The following is a 15966-nucleotide window of genomic DNA, read 5'->3' as shown; positions in this document are numbered from 1 at the left end:
AGCTTAATCTTATTTTGATAATTATTGGCCGTCAAAAATAATGTTAAAAAATTTGAGAATATATTTTTTGTGATACTTATTAACCGTCGAAAATACTATTTATTTTGACACTTATTGACCATAAAAAATTCTCAACAATAATTTTTTACAATTATTAACCGTGAAATATACTATATCATGGATATTTTTTGACAATTTTTTACCATAAAAAAAACTCAATCATATTTTTTTTGACATTCATTATTATAAAAGTTAAGGTTTCACCTATTATTTATTTTTTAAATAAAAATGACTATAATAATAGACAAAATAAAATTCTACCACTGTGACATGAATATGCTTTTACTTTATCATACATAATCATTGTATAAAATCAAACAAAAGCTTTGCAATTTTGATCATTGATCATGATTCAAAACTAGTACAAATAGCATTCTTTATTTAGCATTTGATAAGTATATCAACAACAATTAACATCAAGTACCAAAATCAATACTCAATATCATAATATCATATTAATGTTCTTTTTTTGTATAGTGCTATATGAATTATACATAAACTCATCAAAGTCTTGAGCATTAATCAAGTAGGATTGTTATCACTTTGAACTATAGGCAACCTTCCATCCAATAGTTGCTCAAGTATTCCTGCCATATGATCTACTTTTTTCTTCAAATCTTCCACCTCTATTTTAGAGTCTTCATATTTTTTTTCTGCACATTGAAGCTTTATTTGGAGATTAGAAAATATGAATGATCTAGGACCCCATAACTGTGTAGGTGTCACGCCAGCTCCATAACCACGAACTCGTCCATGTCGTTCAGGTCCAAATACTTCTACCATCACCTCATGTTCATTCATCTCTAATATTCCCTCATTTACTTGAGATGATAATTCCTTAAGTAAATTCTAAAATGGATCAAATCAACCTAATAAAATCAATAAAAATATATGTAAACATGAATATAAATGCTTACTGTAAAAATTAATGCCTAATTAATCCAATTTTTTCATTGCATAACAGAATTTTTCAAGACTTTCATAGTCAATTTAAACACTTTTTTCCTAAACGTTGGATCTCATAAATATCAACATTGCACAATCCTCTTAAATTTATAAAGTAGCTACATTGCACAATCAACATGTTAAGGGTATCTTGCAGAATAAGAAAAAAAATTTATAAAGATAATAAGGTTAGTTAGGACTCTTTTCTTATATTGAGTGTTAGGATGTTAGAGTCAGCAGCCAGTTTTGCTGAGTTTGCACCACAGCATGTAATATAAATAAAAGTAGAATGTATGCTTACAGATAGAACAGATTTACTGAATGATATATAAAGTGAGGTCATTTAGTTACAATGCAAAGCTTTCTGCTCTATTTTTCTTCTTGTCTAATCATAATTCAACAAACACAAAATTTCAAGACTTTCACAACAAAATCTGAAGCAGAAACAACTTCTAATATACTAATACTTCCGACAAAGCACAACTAATTTTTTAATGATTCTATCTTTTGTAGAACTTATTTAAAGAATTACACAAGTTATCAAAGAAGGAAGAAATAATTTTGAGAAGTTATCAAAGTAATAAACAAAACTCACAATATGTGATAACATATCTTACAAGTTTTTCTTGAGTTTCTTCATTGCAAGCTTGTCCATTAACACGGGTATGCGTAAGCTCCCAAAGGCGAAGACGGTCAATTTCTTGTCCTGTTTGCTCAAACTGTAGGTACAAATAACATATCTTATAAATATAGCAACTAATAAATATCTTCAAATTAAGTCTATAAATTAGTAAAATTTAGATACCGCCTCTTCAGCTCTTTGTTGGGCTCCCTTAGCACCAGTGGTATGAATAATGCTATTTGCAGCTCGACTCATCTTGTTTTGTTGACTTATTTTCTAATAATTAACAAAATAGGTCATAACATGTGATAAAAGAGGCTAGTTAAATCTAAGTCAATTAACAATTATTATGTCATATGAAGTACAAACCTGCCAGCCTTCATCAATCCAAAGATTCACAAGGTAATCCCAATCCTCTTTTTCCATTTCCAATGGTATATTGGCTCGAGCAATTTCAGGGTTATCATAAGGTTCAAAATACCTTTTCTTTAATAGATGTCGATAACTCCGATAAGAAGAATTCATTTGAGCCCATACTAAATGCTTTCGACCTTCAACTTTAAAGTATGTCTTAAAAGAACATAACATATATTATTAGTTTGAGTTTTATAGACATAAAAATAAAAAAAGCAAGTGAAAACATAACAAGAAGAACATGAATATTACCAAAACTAGGTCAAACATCTTTATTTTGTTCTCTATTTTGATATCAGCCCATTCTTTAACCTTTAGTGGTGCATTCTTCACATCACGAACTAGAACAGTGCATCTTGATTTGAACAGCTTTGCATTTGGACCAACTGGCCTATTCATTCTCCAGTTTATGTCAAGTCTTTTTCCAGCTGGTAACTTTGCTAACTCAAGATTGCGCGTAGGTCCTCTCACTTTTTTTTTCGGTGCAACAAAATCTGTTTAAATCAGTGAAATAATAGGAGCAAGATATTATTTTTTCAGACATATATTAGCCTTTGATAAATCAGACATTAAATTCAAGTTGGCACATGTTAAATTCTATTCTATGCATTGTTCAATACAAGGAATTTATTTAGACAACAAGTGGAGAAAATACAAAGAAAACAGTAAATTTTAATTTAGTGGGGGGGGGGGGAGAATAATAAAGAGCTTGTCTTTGTCACACCTTGCACTGCACTGCACGCACCCACCCCTGACCCATGCCCCTGGCCCCTCCTTCAGTTTTTAATCACTGCCCTTCTCTTCTCTTCTCTTATCTTTTTTTCTCACACCCCATCACCCTTTAAATCTATATGGTATAGCACTAATATTTTTTGGATTGCAGTCACTAGCTTCAAAGTTTATGGTATAGTATTAATGTCAAAAGGAAGATATACAAATAAAATTAGTCATGCTATTAATATTTTTATGTCAGAAAACTAAATCCACCTCATAATAAATATCCAAAAGAGATTAATGAAATTAAAGAATGCTAAAGAATATACCGGATTCGAATTCTTCTTCATCCACTCCATCATCATTAGAAAGGGAGTCAAATTGCCTTCTAAGTTGTGAGTGACTTGATGAACTTGCTTTTTTTCCATGCACTCCATCATTATTAGAAAGGGAGTCAAATGTCCTTCTAACTTGTGAGTGGCTTGATGAACTTACTTTTTTTCCATGCTCTCCATCATTATTAGAAAGAAAATCAGCTTGTTGTAAGTGACTTGATGGAGCTAAATTTCTTTTAGATACAAGACTCTGAATCCCTTTCTTTCTTCTAGCAGCAACACTATTAGCAATCTTTGAGGTCTTTGGCTAAATCAACAAATCATATTCATTATTAAAACCAACAACAGCACATCAAAAGGATTTCATTAAAAAATATTAAATAAAAACATTAAAATCCTAAAAACATAATTGCAATTAATTTCTATTAGAAAAGGTTTCAAGAAAAAAAAAATAAAATCTTTCTATTACTCTATTTATTCATCAAACTTATCATCAGCCACTTCCTCCTCCTCCTCCTCTTCTAAAGGCATACTAAAATAGTCATGTGGTGTGACTTTTACAACACATTGCCAATTGGAGTTACAAATATCTTCAACATAGAATACTTGCTCAGATTGACATGCCATAACAAATACTTCTCTTGTCTTCAAAGTGCGACCTTTATTTACCAGGGTGACACCATATTCATCTACTTTCACTCCTCTACCATAATTGTCCACATCCCACCATAAGCATTTGAACATTACAACTTTGTTATCATTCATATATGATAACTCCACAATATCCTCAATGACTCCATAATACTCCTTTCCACAATTTAGCTTTACCATAACTCCACTACTTTGAGTTTTTCTATGATTCTCACAATCTTTTGTGTGGAAGATAAAACCGTTTGCTTTGTATCCTTTATAGCATGTGGCTTCTCTTGCTAGACCTCTTGCTAAACATAAAAGTTGATGGGTTACTTGTTTATCTTTTTCTTTGTACAAACATGTAACCTGATTTGAAAAAGAAAAAGATATAGTTAAAAAAATTCTTACATGACTTTAAATAGTATGTAACCTGATTAAAAAGTAGTATGTAATATTTCATCCATATTTAGGACTTACATGACTTTCAAACCAATCTGAAAATTCTTGATCATGTCGTTTTTGAACATTTCTTGGGTTCTCTTCTTCTAATATTTCTTTATGTTTACTGCATTTATAAAGGCCAATAAGTTTCAAGCAATACTTCTAAAAAAAAAGCTAAATATTATCTAAATACAACTATGCTTACCATATGAAAGGAGTAACTTGATCACAGTTCTTCAAAATATAAAGATGAGCTTGCTTTATTTCTTCTAGACTCAATCTTCTTGTCACTTTACAATTTCTTGAGGGTCTTCCATTTTGCTTGAAAATCGGTAATACTTTATCCTTTATTTCAACTTTATAACCATGAGTTATTGCACCATCCCAATTTCTTCCAACTCGATTATACTTTGTTTCAATACCATTAAAGTATCTTGAGCAAAATAATAAGCATTCATTTGCAAGATATCCTTCAGCAATTGAACCTTCTGGATGAGCTCGATTACGTACATAAGCTTTTAAGCCACGTAAATACCTTTGTTCAAAAAGGGACAATATATAAGTAAAGAAATTTATTGAATATTTTATCTAAAAAATTACATGATAAAATAATATTTACCTCTCAATAGGGTACATCCATCGATAATGGACTGGTCCTGCAATCTTAGCCTCACTTGCCAAATGGATAGGTAAATGGATCATGACATCAAAAAATGAAGGCGGAAATATCATTTCCAACTTGCAAAGTGTGATAATGATTTGTTCTTCAATCTTCTCAAGATTTTTCACTGTTAGAACTTTTGAGCACAACTCCTTGAAAAAACTGCAAAGTCCTATTAATGCACTACGCACATCATGTGATGAGAAAAGACCCCGTAAAACAAGCGGAAGGAAGCACTCTAGAAGAACATGACAATCATGAGTCTTTAAGCCATAAATCTTTTTCATAATTCTGAGTCAGCTGGATGACGTAAATACCCATCATCAATTCGCTTTGCATCATGCCATCTCATATCAAATGCTGTCTTTGTTGACATATATAATCTTTTAAGCCTTGGAGTTATTCGAAAGTAACGGAGAACTTTTATAGGAATTTTTTTTCTCTTTCCATCTTTCTCCTCAAACTTCCACCTTGAAGCACCACAATGATCACAAGTTTCTTTCTTATCATGATCTTTCCAGAATAGCATACAATCATTAATACAAGCATCTATTTTCTCATAATCCAAGCCAAGATCTCGAATAATCTTCCTAGCTTCATAGTAAGACGCCGGTAGTTGTACCCCTTTTGGAAAAGAATCATTCAATAACTCAAGTAACATAGAAAATGATTTATTACTCCATCCACCAAGACATTTAATATGGAATAATCTCATCAAAAACGAGAGCTTTGAAAAGTACGTACATCCTGGATATAGTTCTTTCTCAGAATCATCCAAAAGTTTGTAAAACTTTGCTGCATCTTCATTAGGTTCTTCTACATGCTCTTCATAAGGTTCTCCTATATCCTCTTCTATATGCTCTTCATTAGGTTCTTCAATATCCTCTTCTATATCCCAAACTCCAAAATGATCCCTTAACATGTTTTCCATGTCATCTTTATCCATATAATCATCCTCACTATCAAATGAACTTGAATGGGGTGACTCATCTTGTAGCGATTCTCCATGGTGGTACCAAATTGTATAATTTCTCACTATGCCATGACTTAGAAGATCAAATTATACTTGCTCACGAGATTTTCTAAGGCAATTATTGCATTTAAAACACGGACAATATATCTTATCATTGTTTGTATGACTAAAGGCAAAATCTAAGAACTCGTTGACACCTCTCCTATATTGTAAAAGGGCTCTATTCTTAATTTGCATCCAATCCTTGTCCATTGAATATATGACAAGCTTAACATACCTAAAAAAAATATTAAAAATAAGCACCAGAAATCACAAGCCTCAATAGAAAAAAAAAGTTAAAACACAAATATAGCTATAATAAAATCCAAAGAATGCATGACACATAGTCCATAACAAACATATAACGCAACCACTGCTCACTATATACAAAACAAAAAATTAAGGAGCACATATAATGAACAAAAATATAAAAAAAGAAAATAAATAAAGAGAAAGTAAAGGGTTAGTTAACAGAGAAAAAGAGAATATATTAGTCATCTAATTTTTTTTAAAAGAAAATGCTAATAGAATATTACTAGTTAACAGGGAAAGAAAGAGAGATTAATTTGACAGTGAGAAAAATTAATAGATCAAGATCTTTCCTATAAATTAAATGAAGGATTAAATAATATTAAAATAAAAGCTATTCTATTATACAAGTGAACGGCTTAACGGTGAAAAAAATTTGGCAAAATTAAAAATTACTAGTGAGTTTCTAAACATTTCAATGAAATTAAGCCACAACTCTTAATTCAGAAAAAAAAATGATCAAATGGTGAGTGGTCGGATGTAACATGAATTTAGTCCTTGGTTTTTGCTGGTTTTAGGAGGATATAGTCGGTTAATTTCTAAGGCTTAATTAAACAACATTATAGTCACTGTCTTTAATTTCTTTTGTTTTTTATTTTTTCTAAAGGACCAAAATATATGACCATAAATAAATAGACAAGTAATTAATATCCCAAATGTACATAAGAAATTGTTAGCATTAAAATTTGGTAACTAATGTATGATCTAGTTATTACTGGAAAGAGTAACGTGTGTTTGTTAATAAAAAGGAGTGTATATGAAGGATCTGCTGCAGCTATACGAAACCAATCCAGCTTTAGTGCAAGAGGTATATTTCCTAATCAAGGAGAGTTACAAAGATCAGAATTTTTATTCTTTCCTATTCGTGAATGGAAATTATTTTTTATTACTTGGTAAATGTGTACTTTAATTTGATGTATCAAATTTTATCTGAATTTAGCTACTTGTGACTGTGACCTTAATTAGAAATTTGATAAACTTTTAACAAAGCTAAAGGGAACAATTGAGCATGCTAACACCTATACTACTGAGGAAGTGATATATCCCATGGACAAAATGATATGTCTTTGTAATGTAACAGTGCGCCGTATTTGCCAAACACACACCAAGGTACTTCTAAGTTTGTTATTACATACAGTGATGTGTGTGTTTATATATATCTTGATTACCTTTTTGTTTTTGATCACAAATTTTATCACAAAAATAGCAGAGGCAAAGAGGCAGAGCAGAAAAGAGAGAATGCATAGCAGAAGCACAAGTAGAAGCCTATTTGTTATAGAACACTACTTAAACAAGTCATGAAAGATATTCTAATCCTAAATATTGAGAGCGAAGAAAGTGTATACCTCAGAATAATTATAGTTAGATGTGGACTCAGTCGTAAAAAATTACTTAACAGGCAAAGAGAGAAGTGAGAATTAACATTGACTCCTCCAAAGTAAGCATGAATATGTCACTTAATACAGAGTCATACATAGAAAACATAGCAAATTATAGAATATTCAGCATTACCAAACAATAATAAACAAGAAAAATGCATTCTAGAAGACTATAAATGACCTTAACAATTACAATTCACATAAATAAGCAATAATAAAAAAATACTTGCCTCAGTTGGTTGACTTTGTTTCTTTAATAGCAATTTGGAAGCCATTGATAAAATTTTTTGACCTACATTAAGCAACTATGCAAATAAGCAATATCACTAATGCAAACTAATATATTATAGAAATTCAAACTCTATACATATATATATATATATATATATATATATATATATATATATATATATATATATATATATATATATAAATCCAAACTCTCAAACTAAAGTTAGATACTCCTATTTGATATGAACCTGTGGTTTAGGAAAAAGAACAAACACATGGTGTGCAAAAATTAGAAAGAATAAAAATAAAAGATTAGAAGTCAAATTAGATAAAACATAAAATGAATAGAACTCTGAAACAGAACAAACAATAGCATTGCATCACCAAGTCACAGTTATCTTTCTCTCATTTTTTTATTATGAATAAAAAATAGAAAAATTAAATGAGAAAGAGCAAAAACTTTACCAAAATTACAGATCAATTTCCACAAATCAGCTATGAGGAACAAATAAAAAGTACAAATCATAGAACAGCTCAATAAGAAGCCAAATCAGAAAATATAAATTAGGGAATAGATCTGAGAATCTGAACTTACCTTAATACGTATAGTATAAGAAGCTTGAAGCAAAAAAATTTTGAGATCTGAAGCATCAAAACAAAAATTAAATCAGATTTATGAAAGAATAAAATATTTTGAGAGAGGAAAAAGAAATACCTAACAAGACTAAGTTGATTTTGGAGCTGAAGAATGAGATGAATCTTGAAATTGAAGAGTAAACTGAGATTTTGAATATGAAAAATGAGTAGTGGAATCCAAAACTGAGAGCCGGAGTCAAGGAAAGAAGAGGAGTAGGTGATCCCAAATTTGACGGAAGGAAAAAAGAGAAACAGAGTCGATGATAAGAGAAGAAGAGGAATAGTGGTAAGCTGAAAATAAAGACCGTCAAAAATAAACAATAATTCTTCACGGTCAAATTATGTATCAAAATAAATATGATAATTTGACATTTGTAATATTTGTTAAATATATATATTAATTTTTACATTTAATTATGATTGTCAAAAAAAAGATGTTAAAATAGCTCTTTTTTCTTGTAGTGATACAAACTAATCACAACACTTCAAATATATATATATATATATATATATATATATATATATATATATATATATATATATATATATATATATATATATATATATATATACACACACATAATAATAATAAGAGTTCTTTATACAAATAATTTACAAACATTATAATCATGACTCCTATCTATCTTTGCAAAAGTATAATTTTAATGGCGAGGAAAAATAATAACTAAACCAATACAACAATATCGTATAAACAAAAGTGCAATAAACTCTTCATAAGCTTCTTCGTCTGTTTACTAAAAAGATAAGACTGTAGGAGGTTGAGAACCTAACCATATGATCTCTATAGAGGAGTTCCAGAATTATTATAAGAAGATAGATAAAGTTGTTTTCAACAGCAGTTATCATTGTTTGTCTTATGAACTTTTTTAAAAATCAATGGTTAATCACCCAAAATCCAATATCATACTTTTCTTATAAAGTCTTAGAAGTTACCTAAAATGTATGAATGACCATTCTATTCGAAGTATAGGTTCATTAAATCTATGTTGAACTAGCTAGTTAGATTTTTCAAACATTGTTAAACCTCAACACAAATCAATCACGGCCTCTAACCCATCACATAATCAAGCACGGCCTCCGGCCCAAACATAATCAATCATCACTCAATCCACCACAATCCAACCAACCAGTTCCAATCACCTGTAATAATGTTCAAATATAATCAAGAGCAATTACAACAAGTATGACAATTAGTGGTTAAACAGAAATATTCATATAGACAAATCAAGTACAATATTCACATAAACGCACATGATTGGTGCAAAATTTCTAGATCCACAAACTAACTGGCAAGTGCACTGGATCGTACCAAGTAATATCTCAAGTGAGTGAGGGTCGATCCCATAAGGATTGATGGATTGAGCAACAATGGTCGAATGATTCCTTAGTCAGGCAAGTAAAAAATGATGTTTCGGGGTTCAAAAAGCATTAAACAGTACTTCAGAGAATAAAAAAGCAAATAATGGATTCGATGTAGAATATATGAAAGAAGGTAGTTAAGGTATCGGAGATGTTTATTGTTCTGGATTAAGTTTTTTTACCAACTAATTTAATCATGCAAGATTCATTTCATGGCAAACTGTCAATGACTAAACCCTAATGTCTTAGTGATTTAGTCTCCTCTAACCTAGTTAACCGCCAATATCTTGGTCATTTAATTTCGAGTAGAGGGTTAAGTTCAATTCTAGTTTATAGCCACAAAAATCCTAATTACCCAGATATAAAAGGATTATATGTCACGTATCCCGTTAAGTCCAAGTAATTAGCAATTTAGGAGGAATTTACTTTCAAGCTGTTGTTCAAGTGAGATAACTCTTCCAAGAATCACAATAAAACATATAGAATAAGGGTTATTCTTTTGATCTACCCAGATTCATAAAATAAAGAACGAACGTAATCCTTGAAATTGAATCAATACATTAATTAAAATAGAAGAATAATAGTCTTAATCCATAGAAATAAACAGAGCTCCTAACCTTAATCGAGGAAGTTTAGTGGCTCATGTTTCAGAGAGAAAACTAGGGTTCAGAAAATGTGAAAGTGCGAAAGTGAGAAGATCTCCTGAAGGGTTGAATCTTTTTCCTTTTATATCTAACCTAATTTGATTTGAAACAAAAATAAAAAATAATAAATTCTAAACCAAAAAGATTTTATTTGTAAATAAAAAAATAAAAAGAGGTAAAATACAATAATTAAAAGCCAAATTTAGCTAAAGAAGCTCCTTTGGGTGAGGTTGATCCGCACTTCTGGCGTTCAGCGTCAGAAATGACGTTTAGCGCCAGGCGAGGTAGTGAGCTTTCACATGTTTCTGTCTTCCTGGCACTAAACACTAGGTTCAAGTTATGCTCGTTGGAGTGCGAGAAAGCCATGATTGACAGCATTTAATTTCTTCTTTTTTCTTCTGTATGAACTCTGTCAAACTCGCCCGAATATTTCCTAAAATTAATAAAACCACAAGGTGCATCAAAGTAGCATCCAAATAGGCTTCAAAAACTAAAATCTAAATAAAACTCAATAAATTCTAATTTAAAAGAAACAGAAAATAAGGGAACGATACTCATGCATCAATGATACATGCCTGTCCTATTGGCTATAAACTCACGTGTTTATTATGTTGCCAGACCTAACTTAAGCAAGCGGGATTAACCAACTATCCTTATTTTTAGGATCTATAAAACAAGCAGGATTCACCAACCTTCCTTACCCAAAATGTTCTTACCTATGTAAGTGGAATTAACCACCATCCTTACCATCTAAGTAAACTACATTAGTTTACGAGTTAGCAGAATTAACCAACCATCCATATCGGGTACCTCGAACAAGCGAGATTAACCAACCGTCCTTGTCCAGAACAAATCTCAGTAATATTCATAATCAATCAAGCTCAAATTCACAATCAAAATTGAAACATAAGTCTTTAAACTCATTTTCATCACGATTCAAAATTATACTTGGCCCATTCACTTTCAAAAGTAAAATGTATTCAGTTCACATCTCGCCAAGAATCACTTCCATATCTCATTTAATCTAAAATTTACAGTCGAGTTTGCAAACCATTTAGAAACTCTCATTGGATTTTTTCACACTCTTTACAAAGTTTAAAAATCAGTTATCAAACATCATATAAATTTTATAGGAGATTATAAGTTTGTCGGAAAAAATAAACAATCAAAAGCAGAGTTCTTTCAAGAAAACAGGACGTGTGCTGCAAAATTTCTAAGTTTCAGTTTTAAAGCCCAATTTTCAAACCTTCATAACTTTGTTTCAAAAATTCATTTTCGGTCCGTTCTTCGAACATCATAAATGCGTCAACCCAATTTTCATTCAAATCAAGTTTCACAAATTTTTTAAATCTGATGAGTGATGACCAAGTTATGGCCTGTCAAATTTAGTCAGAAATATTTTTTTAACAAAAAATTTAACACTTTTAAAATAGATTCATTTTCAGTTTCATTCTTTTCAAAACTCTACTTTTCTTACACCACACCATTTAATATTTTTTCTCAAATTTTTTTTTAACCAACACCACCTTTTATAACATTTTTTGGAACCTCAAATGCAACGTCAGTTAAAACTATTTCTGTTTTATAAAATTCATTTTCACTCAACCAAAATTCTTGAGCTAACTTCAAAATTATTTTAAATTTAAACCTCTTTTAAAAGGCTCAAAAATAATTTATTCTTAAATCAATCACTTAATTAGGTTCAAACTTATAAAAATTTTGGTAGCACCTCCTCTAAAATCTGAACTTTACACCCTTCAAGGGTTTTGTCCAAATCACATTTCTCAATCCTTCTCAAGAGTTTTAAAACCAAACAATTCCTCAATATAAATATACAACTTGGATTTTTAATACAAAATCCTTTCTCAATATAGGCTTTTTTTACTTAAATAAACTAAACAAGTTCCAAAATTACTCAAATCCCCTAAAGTAATTTTTGAAACGTAAATATCCTAATCCTAATAATATATAAATCGTGCCAAAAAAATGTGGTTTATATAATATGTTAACCACTATATCTTAAAACGATTTATGTATGAATGGCTTCTGAGGAATAACACAAAAATAGTCTCAAGGTTGCCAACTTTATCAATTATATGTAAATTGTGCCAGGCTGCTGGGAGGATTTATGTGGTTTTAGGCTAAAACACAAGACCCTGCCACGATTTATGTGTAAGCTGTAACTCCCAGCACCCTGCCACGATTTATGTGTCAACTGTAATCCCCACAATCCTATCACGATTTATGTTTTAGTAACACTCCCAAAGACCCAAGCACAAGTTACTTACAACTCTTAACATTGCACACAAAAATCTTCATTTTCACTCTATCTAAGCATTCAGCGACAAGATTGGGGAGGAAGAGAGTCCGCTGCAGTGGGAGAAGAAGCATTAAGTGATCGCGTCTGACGTACAATAGTGAAGGTAGAGGAATTAAAAATATTAAATTAAATAAAAACAATACTAAAAGAGAGTACTGAAATTAGTATTATTTTATTTAATTTGATATTCTTAATGTCTTTTCTCCAGTGCTGTACACTAGATGCGGTCACTCAATGACTCTTCTTCCATCGTTGCGGGTTCTCTTTCTTTCTAACCTTATCGCTGAATGCTTAGATAGAGTGAAAATATAGGTTTTTTGTGTGTAACGTTAAGAGTTGTGGATAACGTGGTTGGGGTGCTACTCAAACATAAATCGTGGCAGGATTGTGGGGTTATAATTGACACATAAATCGTGGCAGGAAATTCGGAGTTACAACTTTTAGATAAATCGTGACAGGGTCTTGTAGTTTTGCCTGAAATCACATAAATCCTCTCACCCTGGAACGATTTACATACAATTAGTAAAGCTGACAACCTTGGAATAATTTATGTGTTATTCTCCAGAAGCCATTTATGTATAAATCATCCCAAAGTATAGTGGTTAACATATTATATAAACCACACTTCCTTGGCACAATTTATATATTATTAAGATTAGGTTATTTACGTTTCAAAAATTACTTTAGAGAATTTGAGTAATTTTAGAACTTATTTAATTTATTTAAGTAAAAAACCATATATATATATATATATATATTTACGTTTCAACATAAAACTATTTGTTAATATAAATATATAAATCGGATTTCTAATACAAAATTATTTTTTAATATAAATATATAAATCGAATTTTTAAAATAAAATCATTTTTTAGTATCAACATTCAAATTAGCTTTCTAAATCAATTTTCATCGACCAATTGCACGCCAACTCAAGCAATTAATAATTCAATCAAGTAAATAGTCATATTTATCCAAAACAAACCAGTCAATTTATATGGCTCACATAATTATCAAATATATATTTTTGCATCAATATCAATTTATAACAATTTCGTAATATAAAATAAATTTTAAAAAAAGTTCCTACCTCAAATAGTCGAGACCCACAAAATCAAACGCATCTAAAACCCATTTTCTCTCAGCCCGCAACAGTGGTAGCTGTAACCACAGTTTCGTACTACTTTCGTAGCAATAGCAGTAACTTTAATCGCGACATGCAATAACAGAACTCAACCCTATGGCAATAATACCATAAAAATCCTAGTAACATATAACGGAACAACAATTAAAACGATTTTCGAAGAAAAAATAACTTACTGTACAAAAAAAATCAAGAACGAAGCAGCCACAGCTCCAGCGGCTTACTCCAACGGCCACAATATCGTTCCGGTGACCGCAGCCATAGTGGCCCAGCTCAGAATGGCAAGCAGTGGTGGCGATACCAACCCAAAAGCAACGGTGACGGATCGACGGCGATGGAGGCACGATGGAAGGCAAAACACGACGTTGACGGATCTTGGCAGCTCCATGGCAGTTTGGTAGCAACGGCAGCACGGGCTTCCCCCTCCATTATTAGTTCATTATTTTATTTGTGGTGGGTCTTTTAACTTCTCATATAAGATCATGATTCTTGGTGAAGTTATGTGTAATTGCATTTGTGACTTCTTTTAGATGATTTTTGCATGAGTATATTACTATCAATTTTTAACTTTTTACATTAGAGATGCTATGCTAGTTATATTAAGTAATGATGTTATGCTGGTTCTGCTATTAAAATTTTTTGGATATTATATTTAAGTTATATGATCCAATTAAGTACATATCAGTTAGGGTGATTATGGCCCAGTCCGGTCTGAAAACTCGGCCTACTTTCAAATAATTTAAGGATTAATTTGGCGTGATTTTATTGGATTTAGAATCAGATGAGAATCTCAAAAATAAATTCAGTCATTATTTTGGGTCGGATCTAGGTTAAGACGAACCCGGCTTCACCCGATTTATGTGTACCTTAAGGGAATTAAAAAAGATATATATATATATATATATATATAATTTAAATTAATTTTAATATTATGTTATATTAATTATAAACTAATTCACACTTGTTGAATTAGAAAATAGATCAAAGAAGTATCAAATTAGAATTTATGGACAAATTCAAGTTTAAATATGAATATCTACTTTTCGGTAACAAATTTTTTCTTTATAAATAAGTGCATCATAAATAAGTTTCTTTATAAATAAAATTTTTTATAAATTATTATTGAAGTTTTAAAGACCTGATTTTCACCCGATTTGGATCCAGTATAATTATAGCAAAAAATATTTAGATTTTATTGAATTTAAGACCAAATTAGAATCTAAAAAATAAATTTAGTGTATATTTATGACCGAATTTGGATCAAGACAAATCTATTTTCACCCTACCTATAAACACCCCTAATATCAGCGTTACTTATAAATAGGTATTGCTAAACAAGCATACATAATGGCTTGTACTTCAAGATAAAGAGATACATCTATGAGTATCACTTCAAAAAGAAATCAGCTGAAACAATCTAAAAGACCAAATAATGGACATTAAGTGGAATAAGGAAAATAAAAATACAATAAATATAATTATAAATATTAGTTATATGTAATTATAGATGTTATATATATTATTGTAATTGTAGATGTTAGTTTTATATAATTATAGATGTTATATATATATATCTTTAATTTTAGATGTAACATGTATGAATATTATACATATAAGTAAGGTTTGTAAGTTAAAAGCAAACTTTTTGACGGTTCCAATAACATATTTTTATAAATAAAATTGCAAAAAAATTTACAGTATAACCATTATTACATTATAATTCATGTGACATTACATATTAAATTTGTTTATAAATAAATACACATAAAAAAAATAAAAGCAGTTTAATACCAAACGTCATTAGAACTAGTGTGATTTTTAATTTTCTTAGAATTTGGGTGACTGTGAATAATTTTATTGGGTGAGTTAATTTATTCAAAATTATCAATTCCTTTTAATATAGATTTTATATTAAGGTCCAATTCAAATGCCATAATACCAAAAAATAAAACTACAACTTGTTTATACTCGACAAAAACTGTAATCCAAATACAAAAAGTTGGTTAAAGAAATTAAAACTACACCTTATCAAAATAATTTAATACTATACCTTATTAAAGTCCATAAAAATTTTTATATTCTTTAA

At 30.1% G+C, this 15966-nt stretch overlaps 1 protein-coding gene across 4 annotated transcripts; it reads right to left on the bottom strand.

Moving 5' to 3' along the window:
- Positions 1-419: 419 nt before the first annotated feature.
- On the bottom strand, positions 420-8721 carry LOC112715238 (uncharacterized). Of its 4 annotated transcripts, none has more exons than XM_029289608.2 (12): positions 8472-8721; positions 8352-8398; positions 7756-7817; positions 4784-6075; positions 4370-4699; positions 4201-4288; positions 3085-3397; positions 2294-2535; positions 1997-2197; positions 1811-1903; positions 1623-1724; positions 420-929 (listed from the first exon to the last, which is right to left on the bottom strand). In XM_029289608.2, the coding sequence occupies exons 4-12, from the start codon at positions 5110-5112 to the stop codon at positions 879-881; spliced, it is 1749 nt and encodes a 582-aa protein (XP_029145441.1). In that variant the 5' UTR covers positions 5113-6075; positions 7756-7817; positions 8352-8398; positions 8472-8721; the 3' UTR covers positions 420-878. The 4 variants fall into 4 exon arrangements, with proteins under 4 accessions (XP_029145441.1, XP_029145439.1, XP_029145440.1 ...); XM_029289606.2 differs by having other exon boundaries at positions 420-909; XM_029289607.2 differs by having other exon boundaries at positions 420-897.
- Positions 8722-15966: the final 7245 nt, after the last annotated feature.

Source organism: Arachis hypogaea, chromosome 10 (assembly GCF_003086295.3).
Source record: "Arachis hypogaea cultivar Tifrunner chromosome 10, arahy.Tifrunner.gnm2.J5K5, whole genome shotgun sequence".
NCBI classification, from domain to species: Eukaryota; Viridiplantae; Streptophyta; class Magnoliopsida; order Fabales; family Fabaceae; genus Arachis; species Arachis hypogaea.
The sequence above is the reverse complement of the archived record's forward strand: the minus strand, read 5'-3'. Positions and strand labels throughout refer to the sequence as shown.

Coding starts and splice junctions, on each gene's coding strand:
- LOC112715238 (XM_029289606.2), bottom strand. CDS start 5,112: ATGAAAAAGATTTATGGCTTAAAGACTCATGATTGTCATGTTCTTCTA. Junction 4,289..4,369: donor CAAGTTACTCCTTTCATATG/GTAAGCATAGTT, acceptor TTATAAATGCAG/TAAACATAAAGAAATATTAG. Junction 910..1,622: donor AAGAAACTCAAGAAAAACTT/GTAAGATATGTT, acceptor GATCCATTTTAG/AATTTACTTAAGGAATTATC.